The sequence below is a fragment of the Staurois parvus genome, unplaced genomic scaffold (assembly GCF_062004578.1).
Source record: "Staurois parvus isolate SC_StPar_1 unplaced genomic scaffold, SC_StPar_1.0 ptg000353l, whole genome shotgun sequence".
In the NCBI taxonomy this organism is placed as follows: domain Eukaryota; kingdom Metazoa; phylum Chordata; class Amphibia; order Anura; family Ranidae; genus Staurois; species Staurois parvus.
In genome coordinates, this window is record NW_028318149.1 from 2,048,565 (window position 1) to 2,075,470 (window position 26,906).

Consider the following 26,906-nt stretch of genomic DNA (forward strand, 5'->3'; position numbering starts at 1 on the left):
GTGATTTCTGTTACTATGATTTAAAAAGGGAGCCAAACAACTACAGTGGGGAAAATTATTTGATCACTTGCAGATTTTGTAAGTTTGCTCACTTACAAAGAAATGAAGGGTCTATAAGTTTTATCATAGGTGTATTTTAAATGATAGAGACAGAATATCAATCAAAAATCCAGAAAAACACGATACAAATGTTATAAATTGAGTTACAGTTCAGTGAGTAAAAGAAGTACTTGATTCCCTTCCAACAATAATTTTGGCTCCTACAGACTGGCTATGTGCTCATCTGGTACACAGATTAGTCCTGTCAATTTAAGAAGGTCCTCTTAATGACAACTCGTTACGTGTATAAAGACACCTGTCCACAGAATCTCTTTCTTGGGCACCACCATGGGCAAGACCAAAAAGCTGTCAAAGGATGTCAGGGAAAAGATTATAGACCTGCACAAGGCTGAAATGGGCTACAAGACAATCAGCAAGAAGCTTGGTGAGAAGAAGACAACTGTTGGAGCAATTATTTGCAAATGGAAGAAATACAAAATAACCATCAGTCTGGGGCTCCATGCAAGATTTGGCATCATGGGGTAAGGATGAGCATGAGAACTACATGGGAGGAGCTTGTGAATGATCTTAAGGCAGTTGGGATCATAGTACACCACCAAGGATTGAAATCCTGCAGCACCTGCAAGGTCCCCCTCCTCAAGAAGGCACATGTATAGGCCCGTTTGAAGTTTGCCAATGAACATCTAAATGATACAGAGAAGGATTGGGAGAACGTGCTATGGTCAGATGAGACCAAAATTGAGCTCTTTGGCATTAAAGTGTTACAAAACCCACAACAGTAAATCAGTCTGTATATGTACTAAAGCATGCTTGCTATACTCACTGTGGAACCTAAGGGGTTAATCCTCTGCATTGTGTAAAAAGGCCATTTGATCCTGTTTTCCCTGCCCCTCTTCTTGTTCAAATGACAACCTAAGACAGACTGAACCTGTGGCCACATGCTCAGTTTAGTGTGTACTGCTAGAGGGGTTTTTTTCTTGGGAGAGTGCATGTGATAAGCACAGGGCCAATCAGCACTGTCCAGATAGAGCAGGGGTCCTCAAACTACAGCCCGTGGGCCACACGCGGCCCGAGGACATTTATCCGGCCCGCTGGGCAGGGGCGTATCTGCCACGAGGCAAGGGACTAGGGTTTGGCAGGTCGGCAGAGCTCGGCAGGGCTCAGGCGGGAGGCAGAAGGGACCATTGCCGTCACTGCAAAGGGCTGTGCTTGGCCAGGGGGGGGGGGGGGGGCGCGTGTTCGTGTGCGCTAGAGCTGGGCGTGTTCGTGTGTGTGCTCGGCTGCGAGGATGGGTGAGAAGAGAGAAAACCTGTCAGCCATGGAGTCGGCTGGAGAGGGGGCCGGTTGGCACATAGAGGACCGTGCATTTCTCTTTTGCTCTATGTGCCGCCGATCACCTTCCCTATCCATCTCCTGCATGTCAGCTACTGTATGCGCCTCCCCCCCTCCAGCACTGCAGGCGATCTGTCAGCATATGCAGTCCCCAGTGCTGACAGTCCCCCCCCCCCCCCCCCTCAGACAGGAGAGGAGAGAGAAAGCTGCCCCTCCTCCTCCCGTCCTCTCCTCCTGTGTCTGCCCCACCCACACTTCCAGCCAGCCTTGTGTTTTCTTTCCCTCCCCCCTCCTCTCTCTCTATCCCCCCCCCCCCCCCGCCCGTCAATGCCACATATCAGTGCCTTATCAGTGCCATATATGAGTGCTGCCTTTCAGTGCCCATCAGTGATGCCTGTCAATGCCCATCAGTGCCACCTACTAGTTCCTCCTCATCAGTGCAGCCTATCAGTGCCCATCACTGCAGCCTCATTAGCGCACATCAGTGAAGGAGAAAAATCACTTATTTACAAAATTTTATAACAAAAACTAAGAAAAAAAAAACTTTTTTTTTTCTAAATTTTCAGTTGTTTTTGGTTTGTTTAGCAAAAAAAATAAAAAACCCAGAGGTGATTAAATACCACCAAAAAAAAAAACTCTGTCTCAAAAAAATGATAAAAATTTATTATGGGTACAGTGTTGCATGACCATGCAATTGTCAAAGTGCAACAGTGCTGAAAGCAGAAAACTGGCCTGGGCAGGAAGAGGTATAAGTGCCCAGTAGGCAAGTGGTTAAAATACACTTATGATAAAAAAGATAGACCCTTCATTTCTTTGTAAGAGGGTAAACTTCTAAAATCTAAACTAAACTAAAATCTGCAGGGGATCAAATAATTATTTTCCCCACTGTATGTGATAATAAATGGCTTCATATGATCACTATCCTTAAAAAAAACTATTTTTGGCATGGTCATATTTTCAATATCAATTCCAAAGTTTCACTATTTTTGCCCGGGTATGGAAACTTTTGATCTTTTAACTTTTGTAGTAACAGGTACATGCAAGCAAGCTATACAAGCAAAAACACAGGTAACACAAAGTTACCTCACAGAAAAACAAACTTACACACACCAAATAAAATACAAACAAAAAAAACCAGACACACACACGAAGGCCTAAGCTAGTTGCATACAAACTCCTAAGAAAGGCAAATTATGTATAGCATAGGCAACTAATTAGGAATAGTCAAACAAATTATTACAATATAAACATCACAAACAAGTCTGTATATTGCTCACAAAATCAATGACTTAGTACAGAAATAAATCCAAAAGGAAATCACAATCGAAGCATTTGAGTATGAGAGTATATAATTCAATTTGATCACCACCCTTATCTACTTTTCAAGGAATAAAAATGAATCTGCAGTAGGTTTTCACTTATTGCACAGAGCTTTAGGCAAGAAGTCAAAAGAAATCTCTTCAATTTGGTTGGATACACACACAGTCTTTGACAACGCATACTACAATACACACAGACAGAATATATTTTTAGAAACATCGAAAATAACAGTATATTTTACTTTTTTTACACAAACTCTTGCTAGCAATATACAGTTTATTTCTAAAAAAAATTTTTTTTTACTCATGTGTAAGTTTTTGCCTGAACACTGGGACTATGGAAGATTCTGGAACAGAACTCCCTATATAGGCTGGATTTTACCAATATATGCATTAACCTAACTGTAGCATAGCTTCTATTGCATAAGTATTGTGCAGAAGCTGAATGGTACTTAACGCCTAGTAAAAGGCTCATTCAGACCAGCCTGCAGGTGTTATGCACCATATAAAGTGTGAATAGTAGTGCAACACATTGTAACACTATCACACTGCTTACTCTAGAATTTTTAATGAAATGTCACAAAATGAGATCACATTGAACTCTATACATCGGAGCAAAATAAACGTGGTGTCATTCATTGTATACAACTTGCAGACATGCGGCATTTAAAATCAGTGCACCACAACATAGCATTATGGTGTTAATAGGGAACACAAAATAAACAATTGTATGTTCCCTTGTGTTGAGCATGCATTGATTATTGCAAATGAAGGCAGTTCAACACACCGTAAGACTAGGTTCACATCTGTGTGGTTGGTGCCATTGCAGGACCCAAACACTGGCAGCCACAACCACCCACACAGAGAAATGAGGGACCCGCGGGCGGGTGCAATTAATCCTAATGGCACGCCGTCCACACTGTAAATCGTAACTGTACTGGGAATCACGGTTCCCGTGCACGCTGCAGTTTCATAAATAGTGCAAGGAATTCTTTCCCGTGTGTCCTGGGGCACGGCAGCCCATTCACAAATGAGTGGGCTCTCCTGTGCACACAAATCGTGGTCTGTACAGGTGTGAATCTAGATTAAGCGAACAAGCCCTAAGGCAGCCCATTCAATCATTTTTATTGTTCAACCAACAAAAAAAAAAGTATCTGATTCCCCCATCCACACATTCAATGTGAAAGGGGGAATCCTGCTGTGCTATTGTGTTCTGACAGCAGGAATCCTTCCCCCCAGTCAGAATAAAACAATCAGTGCCTGATCAACAGGCTGGTTGTGCAGAAGTCAAATCAGTAGATCAACTTCTGTTGGATCAGGGTGTTCCTGCTGATCCTGCCAAATTTTGCTCCATGTATGGCTGGCCTAAAACCGCAGCTGCTCTGTGCACAGGAGAAATCTGGACTACATTTAATGATCATCAATGGTATGTTATGGAATGGTATAAAAATACATAGACATGATAATTAGGTGGGTGTGTTGATAAATCAAACAATTACAAGGGCAGCACGTGGTTAAGTGGTTAACATTTCTGCCTAGCACAGTGGTCGGCGAGCCACGTGCGGCTCTTTACACATTTTAATGCGGCTCTGCTGTGTGCCGGGCGCCCGCTCCTCTCCCTCCTCTCGGGCGGCCGAGGACTCTGCAGCTAGCCCAGCAATGATTGGCCAGTCTCGCTGCCACTCACATCCTGATAGCTAGTGATTGGCTGTTAGGATGTGTGTAGGCGGGGCAGCGTGACGAACATGAGGGGAGCTAGGCTCCTTTCACAGTCCGCCCTGAAGACCGGAACGGCGCGGGGAACACGGCGAGAGGAACGCGCGGAGCAAAGGTAAGTGAATTGACACAGGGTGGACTTGGCTTACTACTTGCTACTTACTTACTACTACTATATGAGGGATGAATATGGGGAATGAATTACTATGGGGCATGAATTACTATATGGGGCATGAATTACTATGGGGGATGAATTACTATATGGGGGATGAATTACTATGGGGGATGAATTACTATATGGGGCATGAATTACTATATGGGGCATGAATTACTATATGGGGCATGAATTACTATGGGGGATGAATTACTATATGGGGGATGAATTACTATATGGGGGATGAATTACTATATGGGGGATGAATTACTATATGGGGGATGAATTACTATATGGGGGATGAATTACTATATGGGGGATGAATTACTATATGGGGGATGAATTACTATATAGGGGATGAATTACTATATGGGGGATGAATTACTATATGGGGGATGAATTACTATAAAAACTTATTGAAACTAAAAACAGTGTCCATCCTATGTATTTTCAGTTTTTAAAAATGTGGCTCTCAAAATAAATTTCAATCGTGGTTTTGGCGAGATTTGGCTCAGTTGAAAAAAAAGGTTGCCCACCACTGGCCTAGCAGCACTAGGGTCACTGGTTAAAATTCCAACCACTCTGCTACCTGCATGGGTTTGCATATTCTCCCTGTTCCTACGTGGGTTTCCTCCCACACTCCAAAGACATGCTGATCGATTAAATGGCTCCTGCCTAAATTTGCCCTAATAGGTGTATGTATGAATGTGAGATAGGGACCTATAAGCTTCTTGAGGGCAGGAACTGATGTGAATAAACAATACATTATATGTGTAAATTGACAGCACTATATAAGAATCTGTAATAAATAAGAAATTTTCTATGTTGAGGACTATTGATTTGTGTCATTTATTAATCAACCTACATGTTATTAGAAGTTACTATTGTTATGGGAGTGGGGTATAGTAAAGGGTTAGTATACAATGAGAGAAATAAACTTAAGCTTAAGGAAACAAAATCTGGAGCAGCTCTGCATAGCGACTAATCTCCTTGTTAAGCCTTGAGTTGCCTATTGAAGAGTGATCCACATTGGATCACTTCAGAGGGCATTTGACAGGCAGTGAGATGTTCTACCTCGCCTCCTCACTGTTTTAATCCCTTACATGCAACACTGCGCAGAGTCATTGGGTGCCCCCTTTCAGTTGAGTGGGTCACATTTGACAGGCAGTACTGCCTGATCAATGTGACAGCTGGGATATTTCTTTGCTGCACCAGGATACAAAGCATCACAGCCACAATATACTGTATGTACACCCCCTTCTGCTGCCTTTGCAGCCTAAAAGTAAAGTATGGGATCACAAAAAAAAAATTATACTCACCTATGTGGCTGCAGCATCGATGCAGCAGCTTCCCCTGCCAGCTCTAAAACCGGGAAACTCATTTATCGGTCTTCAGTGAGCAGTTCTCACTCAACTTTGAGCAGGGAGTAGTGGTCAGTCAGCAATCTATGCTCTGCCAATTTGGAGTACAGGGCTGTGGATGGGGAGAGAGCAAGTGGCTTAAGCATCGAGGTGGATCCCAACATTATTGTCTGATTCCCTACAGAGCATGAACCAGTTCTGTGACAGCTGGCTTCAAGTGTACTCCTGTGACCCAAAAGAGTATAGCCAAAAGTGCTTTGGCAAAAAAATGAGGCTCAACTGTGTGTTTATACTGACCCCAAACCACAAGTGTAAACTAGATCTTATGGTGCGCAAATTAAAGCTAGAAGCAGACTGGTTGCCATTTACAGCTGCTCAGGTCCAAGTAAATTCCCCTCGATGAATAGGACAGACATGCTAGTATTAATCTTCACTACAAAAGAATTACAGTTAAAGGATAAATTCACCTTTAAGAATGAATAAAATTTGCAGTTAAAAAAAAAATGTGCATTTATTTATTTATTACTAGGAGCCTAGAAAGCATTGCACCTGCGATCAGCAAGTCACAGGTGCCATGCAGGACTCCTGCAGACTTGTCAGTGTATCTGCCTGCTTGTACCTCGAATGAGCAAGCAGATACACACTGACAGGAAGAATCAATGAACTACTACAGCACCTTGGTAGTTCATTAAGAACTACAAGCAGACAGTTGCAAAATCTGTCAGTGCTTGTAGTTTTCCATTCACAGAATTAAGTGAAAAAAATGACAAAACCAGGCAGGCAAAGCCCCGCACAGACATTGATTTTTTTTCTGAAATAGTGACAGCTAGCAGGGGGAGAAGATCCCCCGCTAGCTGTCACTAGATGCAGCTGAGCAGGTGGCAGCTCTGAGTGTGGGAACATTTTACATATTCCACCCTAAAAATGAGAGGAACATGTAACATGCTCCCAAAGGTGAACTTATCCTTTAAAGTATCTAAACGCACAACCAAAATGTAACATGTTGCAGCTTTTCAGTCTATGGTATGGTGGCGAATCGCATTCATTTTCTTTTCTTTTTTTAATATATTTTGCTTTATTGTCATAATCTGGCAAATAAAACACTTCCTGTCCCTGGGTGGCTACATCACTCATCCACTGTATCTATGTAGGGAGCCATGGCTGTCACCCAAGGCTGCTCTCCTGATATGGACTAAATACAGCGGTTATAAAATGTCTACACACCCCTGTTAAAATGTCAGGTTTCTGTGATGTAAACAAATGACAAAAATAATTTCAGAACTTTTTCCATCCTTTAATGTAACCTATATACTGTACAACTCATTTGAACAACAAACTGAACTCTAAGGTGAGGGGAAGTAAAAATAAACTAAAAAAATATGGTTGCATAAGTGTGCACACCCTTAAACTAATACTTTGTTGAAGCACCTTTTGATTTTATTCCAGCACTCAGTGGCAATATGTGCCCACTCTTCCTTGCAAAAACACTCCAAATCTGTCAGATTGCAAGGGCATCCCCTGAGCACAGCCCTCTTCAGATCACCCCACAGATTTTCGATCAGATTCAGGTTTGGGCTCTGGCTGGGCCATTCCAAAACTTTCATCTTCTACTGGTGAAGCCATTCCTTCATTGATTTTGATGTATGCTTTGGGTCGTTGTCATGCTGAAAGATGAAGTTCCTCTTCATGTTCAGCTTTCTAGCAGAAGCCTGAAGGTTCTGTGCCAATACTGACTGGGATTTGGAACTGTTCATAATTCCCTCTACCTTGACTAAGGCCCCAGTTCCAGCTGAAGAAAAACCATCTCAAAGCATGATGCTGCCACCACCATGCTTCACTGTGGGTATGGTGTTCTTTTGGTGATGTGCAGTGTTGTTTTTGCGCCAAATATATCTTTTGGAATTATGGTCAAAAAGTTCAACCTTGGTTTCATCAGACCACAACACATTTTCCCACATGCTTTTGGGAGACTTTAGATGTGTTTTTGCAACATTTCGCAAGAAAAGGCTTCTGTCTTGCCACTCTACCACATAGCCCAGACATATGAAGAATATGGGAGATTGTTGTCACATGTACCACACAGCCAGTACTTGCCAGATATTCCTGCAGCTCCTTTATTTTGGAGGGATGTCCAGTTTTTGGTAATGGTCACTGTTGTGCCATATTTTCTCCCCTTGACTGTCTTCACTATGCTCCATGGTATATCTAATGCCTTGGAAATTCTTTTGTACCCTTCTTCTGATAGCTTTTAACAATGAGATCCCTCTAATGCTTTGGAAGCTCTCTGCAAACCACAGCTTTTGCTGTAGGATGCGACTAAGAAAATGTCAGGAACAGGGGCGGACTGACCATTCGAGCACTCGGGCACTAACCCGGGGGCAGTAGGGGGCCCCATGAAATGCCCCTGGTACCTTTTATAGGCTTTTTTTTGAGTGTGGGCAAGGACACAGGGGCCCCATGATCCCATATTGCCCAGGGGCCCCATGAGTGGTCAGTCCGCCCCTGGTCAGGAAAGACCTACTAGAACAGCTGAACTTTATTTGGGATTAATCAGAGGCACTTTAACCTCCTTGGCGGTATGATTCTTTCCGATTTCTGGTGCTGAAAGCGGTACCATTTTTTTGCATGGAAATATGTAGTTTTTTTATTGTAGGCCTGTATTTCTTAGGAATAACTCACTGAAATCTGTCCGAACAAGAGTCTAGTAAACATCCCGGGTAGAATAAAATTTGAAACACGTAATCATAAATTATAATTTAATAAATAATCATAAAAAATAATAATATAATAATAATACATTTAATTCAATAATATAATCAAACCAAAAACACTGAAATGTGAAATATAGCGCCAAGTTAGCACATTGCTGAGCAAAGTCGCAAAATCGTTTTCAGTGTCTGATGACGAATTTCCCCACAAATCATTATCACTCAATTCTGCAAGTGGTTCTGATTTACTATCGCTGTTCTCCTAGCTGATCTAAACCGCTTTTGACCTAAATGGACACTTTTTGGATGCCATGGACATTTCTGAGTTTCCAGGCAGAAAGAACAGACAAAATGCAGGCAGGGCACAGGACAAAGCATTAGGGACAAGATGTATGTGAAATCGGTTGAGACAGCAATGTTTTACTATGTAAAATGTAAAAAAAAAAAAAGACATTTTTTAAAATCTTTAAATTTCCCGCTGCCAGCGGCGCCCGTACGTCCCGACGTCACAGGGACAGGACACAGAAGCCGGATGCCGGCATCGGCCGGAGGAGATGGCCGGGGACGCTGCAGGGCACACATCGCGGGAGCGCAGGGTAAGGTAGGTGAAGAACAACTGCAGGAGCAGTGCCGCATGGTATTCCCAAGTGTAGCTTGGGGTTACCGTTTGTGGTACTGAAATGTTACCCCGAGCTACACTCGGGAATACCGCCAAGGAGGTTAAATGATGGAAGGTGTGTACTGACTCCTATTTTACATAACTTTGAATGTGATTGCATAATTCTGAACCCCAGTTATAAGAGGGTGTGCACACTTATGCAACCACATTTTAATTTTTTATGTTTACTCCCCCCCCCCCCCCAAAGATTTCAGTTAGTTTTTCAATGGAGTTGTACAGTTTATAGGTCACATTAAAAGGTGGAAAAAGTTCTGAAATGATTTAACTTGGTCTCATTTTTTATATCACAGAAACCTGACATTTTAACAGGGGTGTGTAGACTTTTTATATCCACTGTATGTCTATCTCTTCATCTCCACTACATGATGATCAAAGGCAATTGGTAGTTTACAGTAGATAGCCAAAAACACACACTTATGCAATCACTACATATAAAAGGACTACAAGCTGCAACATACTTTTTTTCTTGGGTTTAGTTATCTTTTAAATGTAACTGTGCAGTAAAGGGTTATTGGGCAGTGAAAGGGTAGCATACAGTAAGTTATACTGTTATAGTCCAACTGAACTTTCAGCTTAAAAGCATTGAAAACACTTATTTAACCGCCTCCCACCCGCCATATAGTAAAATGACGGACGCAAGGCGGTTCTCTCATTTAACCGCGCATGCGCGGCTCTGGGAGCATGCAGCGTGGCGATCGGCGGTGCGCTGTGTCCCTCGGACACAGCGGTTCACTGATCAACGGAAAGAGCCGAACATGTCGGCTCAGTCATGTGATCAGCTGTGTCCAATCACAGCTCATCACATGTAAACAGGGAAATGCTGGTTATCGGCATCTCTCCCCTCACGAGCTGTCACGCCGACAGCTCGAGAGGAGAGAAGAGTCGGTAATCGGCATTCCTCGGAGGAGACATGTACACAAATCATCAGAGCACTGATGATCAGCGTGCCCTGATGATCTGTGTAGCCCCAGCAGTGCCACCTGTCAGTGCTCATCCATGCCACCTGCCAGTGCCCGTCAGTGCTGCCTAACAGCGCCAGTCAGTGCCGCCTAACAGCGCCGTATATGAGTGCTGCCTGTCAGTGCCCATCAGTGATTCCTGTCCATGCCCATCAGTGCCACCTACCAGTGCCTCCTCATCAGTGTCCATCAGTGCAGCTTATCGGTGCCCATCACTACAGCCTCATTAGCGCACATCAGTGAAGGAGAAAAATCACTTTACAAAATTTTATAACAAAAACTAAGAAAAAAACTTTTTTGTTTTCAAAAATTTCAGTGGTTTTTGGTTTAAGAAAAAATAAAAAACCCAGAGGTGATTAAAAACCACTAAAATAAAGTTCTGTCACAAAACAATTATAAAAATTTCATATGGGTACAGTGTTGCATGACCGCGCAATTGTCATTCAAAGTGCAACAGCGCTAAAAGCTGGAAATTGGCCTGGGCAGGAAGGGGGTATAAGTGCCCAGTAGGCTAGTGGTTAAAAAAAAAAAAATATGATGCTATACCTACCTGCTCAGTATTGCACAGAGTGGTCCCTTACTACTTCTTTTGGAGTCCCCTCACTGGCATTGTCCGCTTCTCCTTTTCTCTAGGTGCCCCCTCAGCAAGCCATGTGCTAAGGGGATGCCCTTGCAGGCACGCTCCCGAGCCAGGCAGTGTGCGTTACACATGGCACAGCTTGTCCCACAGCCCCTACTCCCTCCTCACAGAATCTGACTGACAGCAGTGGATAGTCTATGGCTCCCACTGCTGCTATGTCTCCTGTGAGAACAGAGGAGAGCAGGGCTTCAGACAGGACAGGGCTAGATCGCTGGAGGAGTCCGGTAAGTGTTTAGGCAGGGTTTGACAAATTTGCTTTGAATCTAGGAGCCAGCTTTTGACTAGTAAGGCTTTGTTTTCGGCAACGAAGTGGCAGATCTTGGATTTGCATATGGGGGGGACTGGAGCCGGACATGCTGCTGGGTGAGACAGCTTTCTCACTGGGTGGTTTGAGAGGATGCATGTCCCTTTGGGGCTCTCGGGGTGTGGGGATTTGACACTTGGGGTTTTTGGGGCTGGGGTTTTTGGTGTGTGTTGTGTGGCATCCTGTCTCTACGCTGTGCTCTGCTCTCCTATACGGACTGTTCTGTAATGGCTGGGCCCAAAAAAAAAAAAAAAAAAATAATAATAATTAAAAAAAAAAAAAAAAGGTATACATTTTTACAGCACCACAAAGCAAAAAAGCTATTTTAAAGCATGTCTCCATGCTTTATTTTGCTGAGATATTACTTTGAAAAATACCCTCTAGCATTTCTGAACGAGGCCATCTTGAGCGAGGGCAGATGAATCATGTAGCATTGAGTTCCTGGAATCCATTTGCCCTTAGTTCAGGCATACAAGCAGGAGGGTGTGCTTAGCTGAGAAAATCCCTCCCATCCTGCAAATGACCCCTGGCATGTATGACATTTGCCTACGGAAGAAACCAGGAAGTAATTGAACTAAAAAAACTGTTTAAATCAAGTAAATATAATATACTTTCTTATCTATTCACTAATGCTAGCAGCACGAGGATTACAAGTAGTCAGTTGATTGAAAGAGTGAAGTTTAAATATCCTTCTGCCACCAATAAAAAAGACAACATTGTATTTAAATAGGGATGTGATTTTTTTTACTCTATTTTCATTCAATATTTGACATTTAGAAAGATATTTTGTTTTTACTTAATTTAACTTGTTTTGGGTTGTTTTTGATACACCAAGTGTGTTCTGTGAAAGCAGCTTCCCTTTGACTGGTATTCTTGTCACTTTTTTTCTTTTGTATTAATACATCTGCTGCAGGGACCGGAACTGACTGAGTGGATTGGCATATTTCTATGGTTTAAACCATTTTACCTCTTTATTGGCAATAAAAACTGACAAGGGTTCTTCTCCACTGTATCCATCCAACTGGATATCGCATGAGATAAAATGTTGCATGGTTTCATGAGTTAAATACAGCATATATTGGAAAAATACCGCATGTGGTATTTTAGAAGCATTTTTAGTGAATGCCAAAATTTTTTTGAAAAACGCTGAGCAGTATTTTACCGCATCAAGTTGTAGGCACAGCTTTGTAAATGGATCCCTTTGTACTTTCTATTCCCATATCTCCTACATTCCCTCTACTCCAGCACTGCAGTCTCTGTTATGCTCTTCAGCATTCTACATTTCCAGGAGTAGGCATTTGACACTTAGAGAAGTGCTGAATGCAGGAGATACTGGTTCAGGCTGCATTGCTGGACCACATATGCTTAATTCCACAAAAAGGTAACAAAACCTGATAGTCATTAACAACTTGCAATTGCTTTCATCCCTGAATAGGGGTTCATAAAACATTCCTGATATACTTATCGGCGAAAAAGCAGAAACCTGGGACCTCATTCTTTTTAAATACTCAAAGTTGGACTTTTACCACAAAAAAAAAAAAATCCTACTCTAACCTAATCAAAGCCAGAACTCCACACCCTGCCCCTTACCAGGATCCATACTTGCCTCTTCCTGACAATGTTGAAAAGCATCTGATGTATATATTCATCTAACCATACTTCCGCAGCACAGATGCTGGGTGTACAGCCCCAATTAAAGTAAAATTCCAGGCTAAACCTAACTAGTCTTAAAAACACTCCCCTTTCCCCCTTAACACATATGCTAACTATACACTTAGTGATTTTCAGATCGCTCCAGTTTGGTCACATAATCCAACTCCCCCAAGTCAGCCAGCAGTGGCTGCAGGGGAGAGGAGGGAGAGCTGACAACAGATGGGCCATAGGCAAGTATATTACATCCATCTTATACAGTTAGACAGCATGGGTGCTGGGGGAGGGGCATTTTTAAGACTAGTTAGGTTTAGCCTGGAATTATACTTTAAGTCTACAAGGAGCTACTGTGCAGGTGTAGGCACTGCAGAAGAAGCTTTTTTGTAAGAAGGCTGTAAAAACAGGGGAGCTCACTGCCATCAGTGAGAGTTAAACAAAAATCTAGGTAAGGGTGTTCCAGCTTCTCCAGTACTGAGAAGTAAGTGGGATGTGTGCAATTTGAATGCATGCCAAGCATACATGCACTGGTAATCTGATCAAACACTGTGGGTGAAGTAATCAGTGCTGTAACGTTACCAAATATGTCAGTTCTTTACAAAGAACCTCCCACTTTATAAACCAACTTATGAGGCAAGAGGGTGTCCATGGAAGTTTACTAGACTGTAGGGACCCTGGCTGGACACACAAGACACCAGTGACTCTCTTCTACATTTGGTCTTTGACCCCATACCTTAGTTACCCTCTGTTTTAAGTTGTGCCCTCCCCTCTGTTCTGCTACTACCTCTGTTTGGGCTAGAAGTCAGAATGTTATTATGACTTTTGGGACAACTAACATTGTGCCCTTCTTTTTTTCCTTTAGTAACTTTTTATGATGCTTTCTCGTTGTGACTTGTTTAATGTAAGTTTTTTTCTTCTTGTTTGAGATTTTACATATATGTGGATGTATCCATTTGTTGCTGCGGAATTTATAAGCTTTGATACTCCAGAGCTGTGAAATTTTCCTTTGTATACAGTTTGCTGGACAGTACCTTGCCACTGTGTTGGCTTGACAAGTATAATTTGTATGTGCAGTTTTTTTTTTTCAATAAAGTTTAAAAAAAAAAAAAAAAAACTCAGATCTATAATCTACAAATATATAATTTGTATTTCACTGTAACTTCAGGGGGTGCCCAATTAATTAAAATAAATACTTCACCTGTTTCAGGTCAGTGTTATTAACAAAAAGAAAAAAATACCATATTTTAGTTTCTGCTATGTAGACCTGATTCTCAACAGGAGATAAAACTTTAATTTTGGGTGGAATGCTAAAAGTCCTGCTTCAGGTTTATAGATTATTGAACTCTGAATCTGGCTACTGTACTGAGTATTATCAAGGTGTCTGTAAATGTTAACCATGTACTTTACTATTAAAAAGCACCCATACAAACATCGATCGCTACCCCCACCCCACCTTCCCGACCTCCTGACCTAATCCACACCACCTAACCCTTCTATTTCTCCGTAGTTCAAATTCTAAACTCTTCTGCCAGTTACTCACTCACCTTTCTTTCAACCCTTATTTCTTCTCATTCATTTTTGCCTATGCTCGATATACCGAGTTACCACAAACCCAGGTTTACCAATAGCCTTACATAATTCCCTTCCTTTATCCTTTCCATATCACTTATAGCAAAACCCTGCATTATGCAGGCAGTGGGGGAACCCGTAGTACCAACAGAAAGTCAGCATACTCTGTTAAATACACCAAATGGATTATATAGCTATTTCAAAACGAATGTCAATTTGTTTTGTAACTACATATAAGAAAAATAAAAATTCATATCGGAACAAAAAAAGCACCTATAATATAAAACAAGGATCTCATTCTTAGTCCTCATGCACACTGGACGTTTTCACAGCTGCTGTTTTTAGCAGTTTTTTTCTACAGCCAGTAATCTCCCCAGCATGTTATCCTATAAATAGTGAATACTTGTGAGCTATTATGAAATGAGGTATTCAGTGGGTAATATATAGTTATCCTCTTATATGATGTGTTTGGTGCGCTGGCACTTGCACCGACTCACTTGCTAGTGTATATACAATGTTATAAATAAATAGTGCCGCGCTCCTATTAACTCATATATATATATCTCTTACTCCTAGAGGTGCATGAAATTTTATCTATAACAATTCATAAATCTCTGTGACCAATACATACAGTTATTAAATAAAAATAAAAATAACAGTAATAAATTAATAGTGAATCACTATGACTAGTGAATCAAGCAAATTATATAAATATAAATAAATCAAGAACCTTCATACATGTGACTGATAACAATCAATCCTAAATTGGTTGTGACTGTGAAAATTAACAATTAAATTCAAATCCATATAAATCTAAATAAGTGCCCCTCTGATCTACTGTGATCACTCCATTTATGTTGTGCAAAAGCATATAAAAGTGTGCACGTGCATATAGTAAAATAATATCAAAAGTCTTTCAAAATAAAGTGCAGTGTGCAGGTGGATTCCTTATTCCCTCTCGCCGAGTGCTTAGTGGTCTCCCTATGCGCTCACCTTAATATTTGCCTGAATAAATCTGAGCAAATACGCTTTTAATCCTTCCAGGATTGATGGGATGGGATGATACTCTTATACAAGCTGTTCCAGAAGGTAGGTGTGGATCTATAGGGGTTCTCCTGTTCTCTCCTTTATCCCCTTGTGCAGCTGCTCATGAATAGATATCCTGACCAGCTCTCTAAGGATCTCCTAATTCCCCTCCTGGGGTTATCACCTTCTCCAATCCTCCTTATACCAGCTTGAGGAGTGTTGGTCAATTGAAAAAGAGAAGAAAACAGACCATGGTGCCTTATCTTTGTGCATAAAAGGAGATTTATTGCTGCCAGTTGCGGTGTTGCACAATGGTATACAGCTCTATTGTAATCCAGGTCAGCATAGATGACAATCTACAGAAATACTCTGCCTCTGCCCCTGCAGTGCTGTCTACCCCCGTCTGTACTGGAATCACCGAGCCTTTCCGATGCAACGTCGTGACGTCAGAGCCCCTCCCCTACGCGTTGCGTCACAGGGTCATGTGACTTCATCAGGGGGAAATGATTGGATGCCACGACTATGCTTATCCACCTATTTATATCTCTCGGCCGCCATTTTACTGAAGCCCACATGGGCGCGGCCATTTTCCCAGTGATTTCCTTTAGCTGTATAGAAACTGAGTGTTTGTTCATGTGTGTCCACTCGAGTGTTACGTAGTATCTGTCTGTCAGACGTTGCTAATCGGGTCAGCTGTGTTCCATCCCTTATATTGCAGTTTGTATAACATGGCACATGGCTATACCTTACATTGCCGAGTATATACCTATTGGCAGACTAACTAGAAATCATTAACCACTCTTTATTAAAAATATATTAAAAATATGATTAAAAAATAAAATATAAAAAATAAAATATTAAAAATAAACAAGAAATATATGCTATTCCATGTAGAAAGCTATTTTGTAAAAAATTTATAATTATGGACAACATACATATCGTTATTTTATTGGCCTAATACTGTCAGTATTGTAATATAATAAATATCTTGCATCTTCTTATGTGGATCCTATTTGTACTCTTATGATTAGAGGGATATGTAATTAATTTCAGATATATGTTATTAAAATATGTGAGCTCTATACATGACAGTGTCTTATTATGCTCACCTTCTACTCTGAACCAGCTTTAATGAAATGGTGCAAAATAGAATGGAGTTGAACATATAACGGATGTATATAAATTCTACAAACTCATCCCCAATCTATGGATAATTAATGGACCTCAGAGTATGATTGTGTACTATCTCCATCTATATACTTATTTGTTGCTGATAAAACATGCAAGGTCAAACTCCTTGTTTAATCCATTAGGAGCCAGACAACCCATTTCATAAATCCACTTCGATTCCTTCTTGCTGATTTCCCTTATCAGGTTGTCACCCCTCCAGTGTTGTACATGTTTTTCTATACCCCAAAACTCTAATTTTCTTGCATCTTTATTATGATATTTCTTAAAGTGCTGTGATAGGTGATATTTGTATCCCCTGTTTATATTGTATACATGTTCTTTTATTCGTTCTCTTAGCATCCTTTTAGTGCGACCAATGTATATTAGATTGCATGGGCATTTTAGGGCATAGATAACCCCTCTTGTGTCACATGATATAAATTGCTGGATAGTATATTCTTTTCCACTCAAGGGATTCTGAAATGTAAATCTTCTCCTGGGGTTATTTACCAATCTGATGCAACTATAGCATCTACCACAGGTATAGAACCCCTTTCCCTGAAAGAAGCTTATTTGGTGATTTTTCGTAGGTGGTGCTATTATGCTTTTGACAACCTTATCCCTAATGTTGGGAGCTTTTTTGTATATGAACCTTGGTATTATTGGGATATTATTTTTCAAGTGCTTATCTAGTGTTAGGATCTTCCAATATTTCTTTATTATATTTTGTATTGATTTATACTGGGTGTTATACTGTAACACTAGTGCTAGTTCCTCCTTTCCAGTATTCTCTTTTTGCTTATCTGCTATCAGTACATTACGATCCATAAAGCCTACTTGTTCCCTTTCTTTTTGTATTATTTCTTTTTTATATCCTTTATTGATAAATCTTTCTGATATTATTCCACTTTGCTCTACATAGTCCTTCATGTTTGTGCAGTTCCTTTTCAGTCTAATAAATTGGCCTCTGGGGATATTTGTTAACCACGCTTTATGATGGCAGCTGTCTATGGGGATGTATGCATTTCTATCAACTGATTTGAAATGATTTTTGGTGTATAATTGTAATCCCTCTTTACAGATTTGAATATCTAAAAAGTTGATAGAGGTTTCATGTATGTCATAACTCAATTTTATATTTGCTTCATTCCTATTTAAATCATCATAGAATTTCTTGAGTTCTACTTTTTCACCATTCCATATCACCAATAGGTCATCAATATACCTCTTGTATATTACTATTTCTGTATTTTTATTCTGAAACACTGATTCATCTTCCCATTTTGCCATATAAAGATTAGCGATGCTAGGGGCGAATTTAGCGCCCATAGCAACTCCTCTTCTTTGGGAATAGTATGTGTTACCATACCAGAAATAGTTGTGAGTGAGACAGAATTTTAAACATTTTATGATGAATTTATTATGTCTATTGGAAATGTTTCCATATTTGTTAAGTGCCCATTTGGCTGCTTCTATGGCCCCCTGATGGTCTATGTTGGTGTACAGTGCTGCCACGTCTGCTGTACTCAAAAGCGTGTTTTTATCTATTAGTATAGCCTTCATTTCCTGTATTACATGTTTTGTATCCCTTAGGTATGCTCTAGTCTTAGTAACCAATGGCTGTAAATAATGGTCTACATATTCACCTAACCTCCCTGTGAGTGAATCTATCCCATTTATAATGGGCCTACCTGGCGGGTTGGTACTATCTTTGTGAATTTTTGGAATTGAATACATGATGGGCAGTCTGCATACTGATGGTATTAGATATTGATGTTCCCTCTCATTTATCACTCCTTTCTTTTTCCCATATGCGACTAGTTTGATTAGCTTTTTCTTATATTCCTTAATAGGGTTATTGATATGCACTTCATATGTATCTTTGTCATTAAGCATTTCTGTCATTATTGATTCATAATAGGTCCTAGATTGTATCACTATACCCCCTCCCTTGTCAGCTGGGCGTATTATAATATCATCCCTCATTTTCAATATATCTAGGCCTCTTTTCAGATTGGTCTCCATTTTAGGTTTTTTGATCCGAAGGGATTCTAAATCTTGCAATACCATGTGTTTAAACGTATCTATATACTTGTTATCTCTAATTTGGGGATTGAAAACTGATTTGTTCTTAAGTTGGCTATATGTGGTATGTTCTGTTGCTCCAGTATTCTGTGTGATAGGGTTACTGGCATAATACTTTTTTAAATTAAGCTTCCTAATCAGTTTCTGAATGCTCACATAGGTATCAAATTTATTTAATCCTTTTTGTGGGGCGTACTTAAGACCCTTGCTAAACGCATGTGTTTCTTCCTCTGTAAGGGGTAATCCACTAATATTAAAGATGCCTTCACCCTTTAATTCCTTTTTTTGTTGTGACCTTCTTCCTCCTCTTTTCCCTCTCTTTCTTGCGTATGTTGTACTTCTTCTTCCCTCCCCCCTTGGGGATTCAAATCCCATCCTAAAAAAGGATTGGGGAGGGGTGAATTAGGTTCTTCCCTTTCTAGGGGTGAGTATCTATTCTGTGTGGGTACTTGGTATGGTTTGTTCATTACTGGATATTGCACTTGGTATTGTGCTTGGTATTGTGGCCTTTGTGGTTTGGGATAATATGGGCCTCTATTGTAATGAGGTCTTCCATAGTATTCTTGTGTGTAATATCCTTGGGGGCCTCTCTGATTATGGCCTCTATTGCCATTATAGTATGGTCTTCCCCCTTGATATGGTTGATTAAATGGAGGTCTGTATGGTCCCGGAGTATGATAAGGTGGTCTCCAGTAATTAGGGTTCCCTCCTTTATGTTGGGGATGTCCCTTATTGTCTTTATTAGGTGTTTTAAACCCTATTGCTTTTTTGAGGGGTGGTGCTTTCTCATTGGTTTTCACTGGTGTAGATTCTGTGGATTTAATCTCATTAGAATTGGGGTTAGTTTGCCATTTGAATACTGATTTTTGTTGATAATCCTGGCTCACCCTTTGAAATTTTTTCTTTTTCTTGTTCTTAATTTCTGTGTCTTTTTTCTGGGCATTTTTATTCAACTGGGATAGGTATTTTGTGAACTCTGGGTGGTCTTTACTTATCTCTACCTTATTTTGGTACTCCTTTATCACTTTTTCAATTTTCCTCATTTTTCTTTGTTTTCTTTTTATTAGGAATTGGAGAACCTCCATTCCTTTTTCACTAAAGAAATTATACCATTCTTCCTTGTCTTCCTCCTCCAATAAACCATCATTAATTGGTAATTCCCATCTAAGCTTCCTCGGGATCATTCTTTCTTTTATGTATTTTTCCATAGTGGCTATGTCCCACCAAATACTAATTTTCTTATCCATAAGGTTCCCTAATTTCCTAAATGTATTACTAATGCTTGGATCCTCCTGGTTTTCTCCTGAAAATATATTATTAAAGTCAAGTTCCCTATTTTCCAAAAATGTGAAAACCTCCATAATTTCTACAAACAAGTGATAAATGAGTGTGAAATAATATAAATAGTGAATACTTGTGAGCTATTATGAAATGAGGTATTCAGTGGGTAATATATAGTTATCCTCTTATATGATGTGTTTGGTGCGCTGGCACTTGCACCGACTCACTTGCTAGTGTATATACAATGTTATAAATAAATAGTGCCGCGCTCCTATTAACTCATATATATATATATCTCTTACTCCTAGAGGTGCATGAAATTTTATCTATAACAATTCATAAATCTCTGTGACCAATACATACAGTTATTAAATAAAAATAAAAATAACAGTAATAAATTAATAGTGAATCACTATGACTAGTGAATCAAGCAAATTATATAAATATAAATAAATCAAGAACCTTCATACATGTGACTGATAACAATCAATCCTAAATTGGTTGTGACTGTGAAAATTAACAATTAAATTCAAATCCATATAATCTAAATAAGTGCCCCTCTGATCTACTGTGATCACTCCATTTATATTGTGCAAAAGCATATAAAAGTGTGCACGTGCATATAATAAAATAATAATATCAAAAGTCTTTCAAAATAAAGTGCAGTGTGCAGGTGGATTCCTTATTCCCTCTCGCCGAGTGCTTAATGGTCTCCCTATGTTATCCTATCTGTCCATGCACACATACTGTAGGCTTTAGGCTTGGTTCACATCTGTGCGGGTGCTGCCGCTGCGGGACCCACACAAATACATGCAGCTGCGCCATCCACACAGAGGCGTGCAGGTGCCATTAATTCTAATGGCATGCCACCCGCACTGGCAATCGCAACTGTACTGGGAACCTCGGTTGCTATGCGAGCTGCGATATCCAAAGAAGTGCAGGGACTTTTTCCCTGTGTGTCCTGGGGCGCAGGAGTCCATTCAAATATTCATATTCTCTCATGCGCACGCAAAACGCGGCCCACATTTCCGCACAGATGTGAACCTGGCCTTAATCAGCATTGTTTGGCTGGAAAAAAACCCCAGAACTAGTGTGTTTCTATAGGAGTTTTTTAGCTGTAAAAATGCTCTGTGTGTAAAAAAAACACTAAAAACCGCAAACACGGAAAAACGCGGCTAAATGCTAATGCAGGAACGCTAAAAAATAAATACAGAAAAACTTGCATTTTTAATGTGACTTTATACAGCTAATGCTACCGGCGGTTTTAAAATGCCCAGTGTGCCCGAGGACATACGCACATTTTAATTAGTCCAGGCCATAATTGGATACTATTAATATTGCCACGACCCAGCTCTTTTGTTCCCAGCCTCTTTCAACTGTATAGGCCAGCAAATGAGTTTCATTTAGAATTGCAAAACCGGTGTACTTTGCAGACTACTACCCTCATTGGGTGTCCACTTAACATCTTACACTGTGGCTTTGTAGAAAGGCTATAAAAAGCTTAGTAAATATGCACCATAAAAACAAACCCCTTAAGCCGGCCATAGATATATCGAACCTTAAAGTGTTACTATACACACCACTGTAAAATCAGTCTGTATATGCAGTAAAGCATGCTGGTTATACTCACTGTTACCTAAGGGGTTAATTTTCCACATTTAAAAAGGCTCTTTGATCCTGTCTTCTCTGATCCTCCCCCCGTCTTTCACAGTCCCCAATCCATCTGCTGATAGTACAGCTCTCTAGGAGTGACTCTGCACATGCTCAGTTTGGTGTGTAATGCGAGGGAGTTGTTTCTTCTTTGGGAGTGTGCATGTGATCAGCAAAGGGTCAATCAACACTGTCCAGACAGAGGGGTCAGGGGTCATGCAGTCTCAGGACAGTCAGAGCAGAATGAAAACTCCTCCTACAAGCTTTAAATAGTGCTCAACTGGACACCGATAGAAGCCACAAGACTGCTATAAACTGCAGAGGAGAAAAGGTATTTAGCTTTTTATATTTTCTAAGAAAATTTCTATGTTATGTGTACTGTTGGAGACCAGATATAGTGAATGCAAGGTTATGGGTTTAGTAACACTTTAGGCTTCAGAAGGGACCGGCTGAGATTTGATCCATCTACGGCAGGCTGGTTGCACTGAAGTCAGTCCATTAATCAACTTGTCAGATTTTTCAGATGTGATCACTGCTGGTGGCTATAGCCGCTAACAGTAATCATTGTGTTTGCCAGCTGGAAAAAGCTCCCCCTTCACCTCCCTGCCAGCATAACACAATAGCTCTGCAGGAGGGAATCCCCATCAACACAGAGTGTGTTGATAGGAGAATGAATGGATTTTTCTTCCTGCAACCCATGGTTGCAGAAAAGAAAACTGAATAATCTATGGCCTGCCTTAGTTGAAAAGACACCCCCCCCCCCTACTTGATTTACAGCAATAAAGCAGAAAGTCTATGAGTTACTATATAATTTGTGTTATATTACCAAGCATTTGTATTTTTCGGAACCAGCATGAAATAGGAAGAGAGATTTAAGATAAAAATGTACTGCACATTTCACCACAGGACCCTAAAAATTAAATCGTAGGACCACCTGAACATTACTCAGTATATTTCTAGGTTATATTCCTTGATTCCAATTCTTTTAGCTGGAGAAGGATTGCTTAAGTGTTGGGCCCCCTACTTTTAAATTTATTTATAAACTATATAGGATCTGGGATTAAAAATACTGTTTCAGTCTTTGCAGATGACACCAAGCTGTTCAGTGGAATAACTACCTTACAAGATGTCTCCAATTTACAAGCCGACCTCAGTGCACTGTTATATTTGGCAACTATGTGGCAAATGAGGTTTGATGTTGATAAATGTAAAGTTATGCACTTGGGGGCTAAGAATATGCATGCATTATACATACTGGGGGGGTACAACTGGGGGAATCAATGGTGGAGAAGGATCTGGGAGTTCTGGTAGATCACAAGCTTAATAATGGCATGCAATGCCAAGCTGAGTTTTCAAAGGGAGCAAAATCCTCTCTTGTATTAAAAGAGGTATAGACTCCAAACAGAGAGACATATCATATTACCCCTGTACAAATCATTAGTAAGACCTCAGCTGGAATATGCAGTTCAGTTTTGGGCACCAATTCACAAAAGGAACACTGGGGAACTGGAGAAAGTACAGAGAAGGGCAACCAAACTGACACGAGGCATGGAGGAACTCAGCTATGAGGAAAGATTAGAGGAACTGAACTTATTCTCTCTTGAGAAGAGGAGATTAAGGGGGGATATGATCAACATGTATAAATATATCAGTGGTTCATATAGTGAACTCAGTGTAGAGTTATTCACCCTGAGGTCATGATAGGGGACAAGGGGGCATTCTTTAAGTCTGGAGGAAAAGAGATTTAATCTCCAAATACGGGAAGGTTTCTTCGCAGTAAGAGCTGTGAAAATGTGGAATAGACTCCAACAAGAGTTTTATCTGGCCAGCCCAGTAGATTGCTTTAAGAAAGGCCAGCACAATGGCTAAATGGTTAGCACTTCTGCCTGGCAGTACTCGGGTTGTTGGATCGAATCCCAACCACGGCACCTCCTGTCTAGAGTTTGCATGTTCTCCCTGTGCCTGAGTGGGTTTCCCCCGGGTGCTCCGGTTTCCTCCCACACTCCAAAGACATGCTGCTAGGTTAACTGGCTACTGTCTAAATTGTCCCGTGTATGTATGAATGTAAGTTAGGGACCTTAGATTGTACGCCCCTTGAGGGTTAGGGACTGATAGGAATGTACAATATATATGTAAAGCGCTGCTTAAATTGGCGGCGCTATACAAGTACATGAAATAAATAATGCCTGGATTCTTTCTTAGATACACAGAATATAACTGGACACTAACATTTATAAGTAAAGTTGATCCAGGGAATATCCGATTGCCTCTCGGGGGATCAGGAAGGAATTTTTTCCCCTGCACGAGCAAATTGGGTCCTGCTTTGCTGGGGGTTTTTTTTGCCTTCCTCTGGACCAACTCTGGGTATAGGATTGATCGACTTTTGTATTTTTTCAGCCAGACTATGTAACTATGTGAAAAATATGAACTTGGGAAACGTGACTCGCGATATGTTGCTGCAGTCTACACATGAAAAACCCCACTGAACAGGTTAATCCCACTTTCTCTACAGGTATATTGTTACTGAAAACAAACAACAAATATTTCCTAGGAGTCTTGGAATTTGTCTCACGCATTTGTGCATACTTATACCATTTGCCATTTAATTAAAGTGATTGGAAAGGTTCCCTTGTCACTGGATTTGACTGACAGAAGAAGGAACCAATGGAGACGAGAGAGAATAGCGCGCTGGTTCGATATCAGGCTCAGGTGTTTATAGAAGAGTTGGGGGGGGGGGTTAAACTGTGTTAAGGTAAAGAAAAGTCTGGAGCCTTTACAACCACTAATATCATCTAACATTAACTAAACATTACTGAAGATTTCTTACAAGTCCATAACATTTCCAAACAGTGTATCTCTTGATTTTTCTGATCTTGCAAGGAGATTTTAATAGAGTATTAGGAGTTTACACAGTTTAAGTGAAGGGATTTCAAGATACAACACTGAGCAATTCAGCATCGTCTGCCAATTCTGAAAATGACATGTAAAAGCCCAAACCAAACATAACCTAAAAGTATTCTGAATCAATGTTCACAGTTATATGGGTGCACACGAGCAGAACAAACTGACAATAGTCACTCAGTTCTAATCCAAATCTAAGGGTGTCGCACCATGTGCAATAGGCTGCACTGGGCAATTTGCAATATTCCCTTTCAGTACACACAACATGCTGCAATTGTGTGCACTAGATAATAAAAATAGAAAAAAAAGAAAAAGAAGGACATGCTGCATTTTTGTGCAGGTACTACGTATTAGTTACACCTGTTCAATTGCTTGGTAACACAAATTGCTAATCAGCCAATCACATGGCAACAACTCAATGCATTTATGCATGTAGACATGGTGAAGATGACTTGCTGATGTTTAAATTCAGCATCAGAATGGGAAAAAAAGGGGATTTAAGTGAATTTGAACATGGCATGGTTGTTGGTGCCAGACAAGCTGGTCTGAGTATTTAACAAACTGCAGCTCTGCTGGGATTTTCACACACAACCACCTCTAGGGTTTACAAAGAATGGTCTAAAAGAGAAAATATCCAGTGAGCGGCAGTTGTGTGGTCAAAAATACCTTGTTGATGTCAGAGGAGAATGGGCAGACTGGTTGCTGCACCATTCAGATGGTAGGGTCAGAATTTGGCGTAAACAAGAAAGCATGGATTCATCCGGATTTATATCAGCAGTTCAGGCTGGTGATGTAATGGTGTGGGGGATATTTTCTTGGCACTAGTAAGGTGTACCTAATAAAGTGGGCAGTGAGTGTATATCCACACACTACACCTTGTCACAAATCAGTAAATGAAAGTATGCAATTTTGTGCCAAAATAGAAAAAAAAGCAAACAGCATGATGTTTCACAATAATCTATTACACCACTCTGTGACTGAGCCCTTAAAGAGGTGCAGTTTGGCACACTATACTAAAATGTTGTCCCTAGCTCCTGTTGTGGATTTGACAATTCTGCACATTCCAAGTATTACACTAAAGCTATCCACAATCTGTCAATCATTATATTTACCAACAATTATGCAGTTTAAAGGCATAACTCAACAATCCATTCAGTTTAAATACAGGGTAAACCTTAATTTAAAGAGTTTTTTGGTAAATCTAGGGCAGATTGTACAACCTGATTTAATATATGTAGCCAGCCTACTTAATAGCATTATAAGCTGTCAAAGTATAACTATCACTTAACTTTAAATTGCATTAAAAAAAAAAGCGCAAAGCAAAAAACTCTGCCATTTTCTTAGACTTCTAAATGACAGAAACTCATTTGTAATTGGCCAGATATAGGACCTTGATCCCTATCAGGGAGATAGGATTTCCACTGAAAACAGCTATTAAAATAATTACCCCATCCGTTAACTGGGACACAGAAAACAGCTGGCTGTTGATCTATAAACTAGAGCAGAAACATTAGATGCCTGGTTACCTGCAACTAACAGCAAAACCACCATTTTAGTTTTCACAAGCACTCATAGGCATTTTTCTGTCTTACCTGGCTGTGAGTGTAAACCAAGAGGTGTAGGGAAATACTTTGCTGTGCAAAATGGCGGTAATTGACCTGTGGATGGAATAAGGCGCCCACCAGCTGCTCCAGAGGAAACACGGCCAGGCTCCAGTGTTAGCCCTGACAGCCCTAAGGGGGGCATGTTCACAAATTCTCTGCCATCCATCTTTACATAGAATCCTTGAACCGGACCATGGTTCAGATCCTACCTAAAGTAAACAAACATTTTAATACAGTTAGAATTCAATTCTGTGCAAGCTTAGACATTTTACTGTGGTTTTTTTGGGGGGTTTTTTTGTCTACAGGTACTGAACAAGCTATTGACATGAATGGCAGAACACCCAGTTCTAGCTTCCAATATCATCTTTAGTGTGCTTCCCATGGAAATGTGTGTGTAACCCCTATATCTGTTAACATATGGGCTATACGCCCAAACTTTCACTGGATCGCTGCAAAGTATAATTGTACAACAATCTAAACTGACACATTAAAATAATAAGGGCATATGCAAAGAGTTACAGTGATTTGTTTTATTATGCCATCAGTGTCAGGAGCCATTTTTTTCTTGCATACGTTCTAGTGTAAATTGGACCTGCATCATAAAACATATCATTGAGTGCATGGTAATGTCAACATTTTTAATAATCCCAACTGTGCTAATTATTCAGAAAATATTTTAGTAAAATGAAAATAGGAGCATTGACGAAAGAGCAAAAATATTAGCAATTATTAGGAACAACA

General features: G+C 40.3%; 1 protein-coding gene across 6 annotated transcripts in view; it reads right to left on the bottom strand.

Annotated features, from left to right (window-relative positions):
- Nucleotides 1-26,906, bottom strand: part of TNRC18 (trinucleotide repeat containing 18) — a 454,956-nt gene that overhangs the window by 425,643 nt on the left and 2,407 nt on the right. For all 6 annotated transcript variants that reach the window (XM_089684713.1, XM_089684717.1, XM_089684716.1 and 3 more), the window contains exon 2: nt 26,154-26,374. In XM_089684713.1, coding sequence (XP_089540839.1) covers nt 26,154-26,331 — 178 coding nt within the window. In that variant the 5' untranslated portion in view covers nt 26,332-26,374. The remainder of the gene's footprint in view (nt 1-26,153; nt 26,375-26,906) is intronic.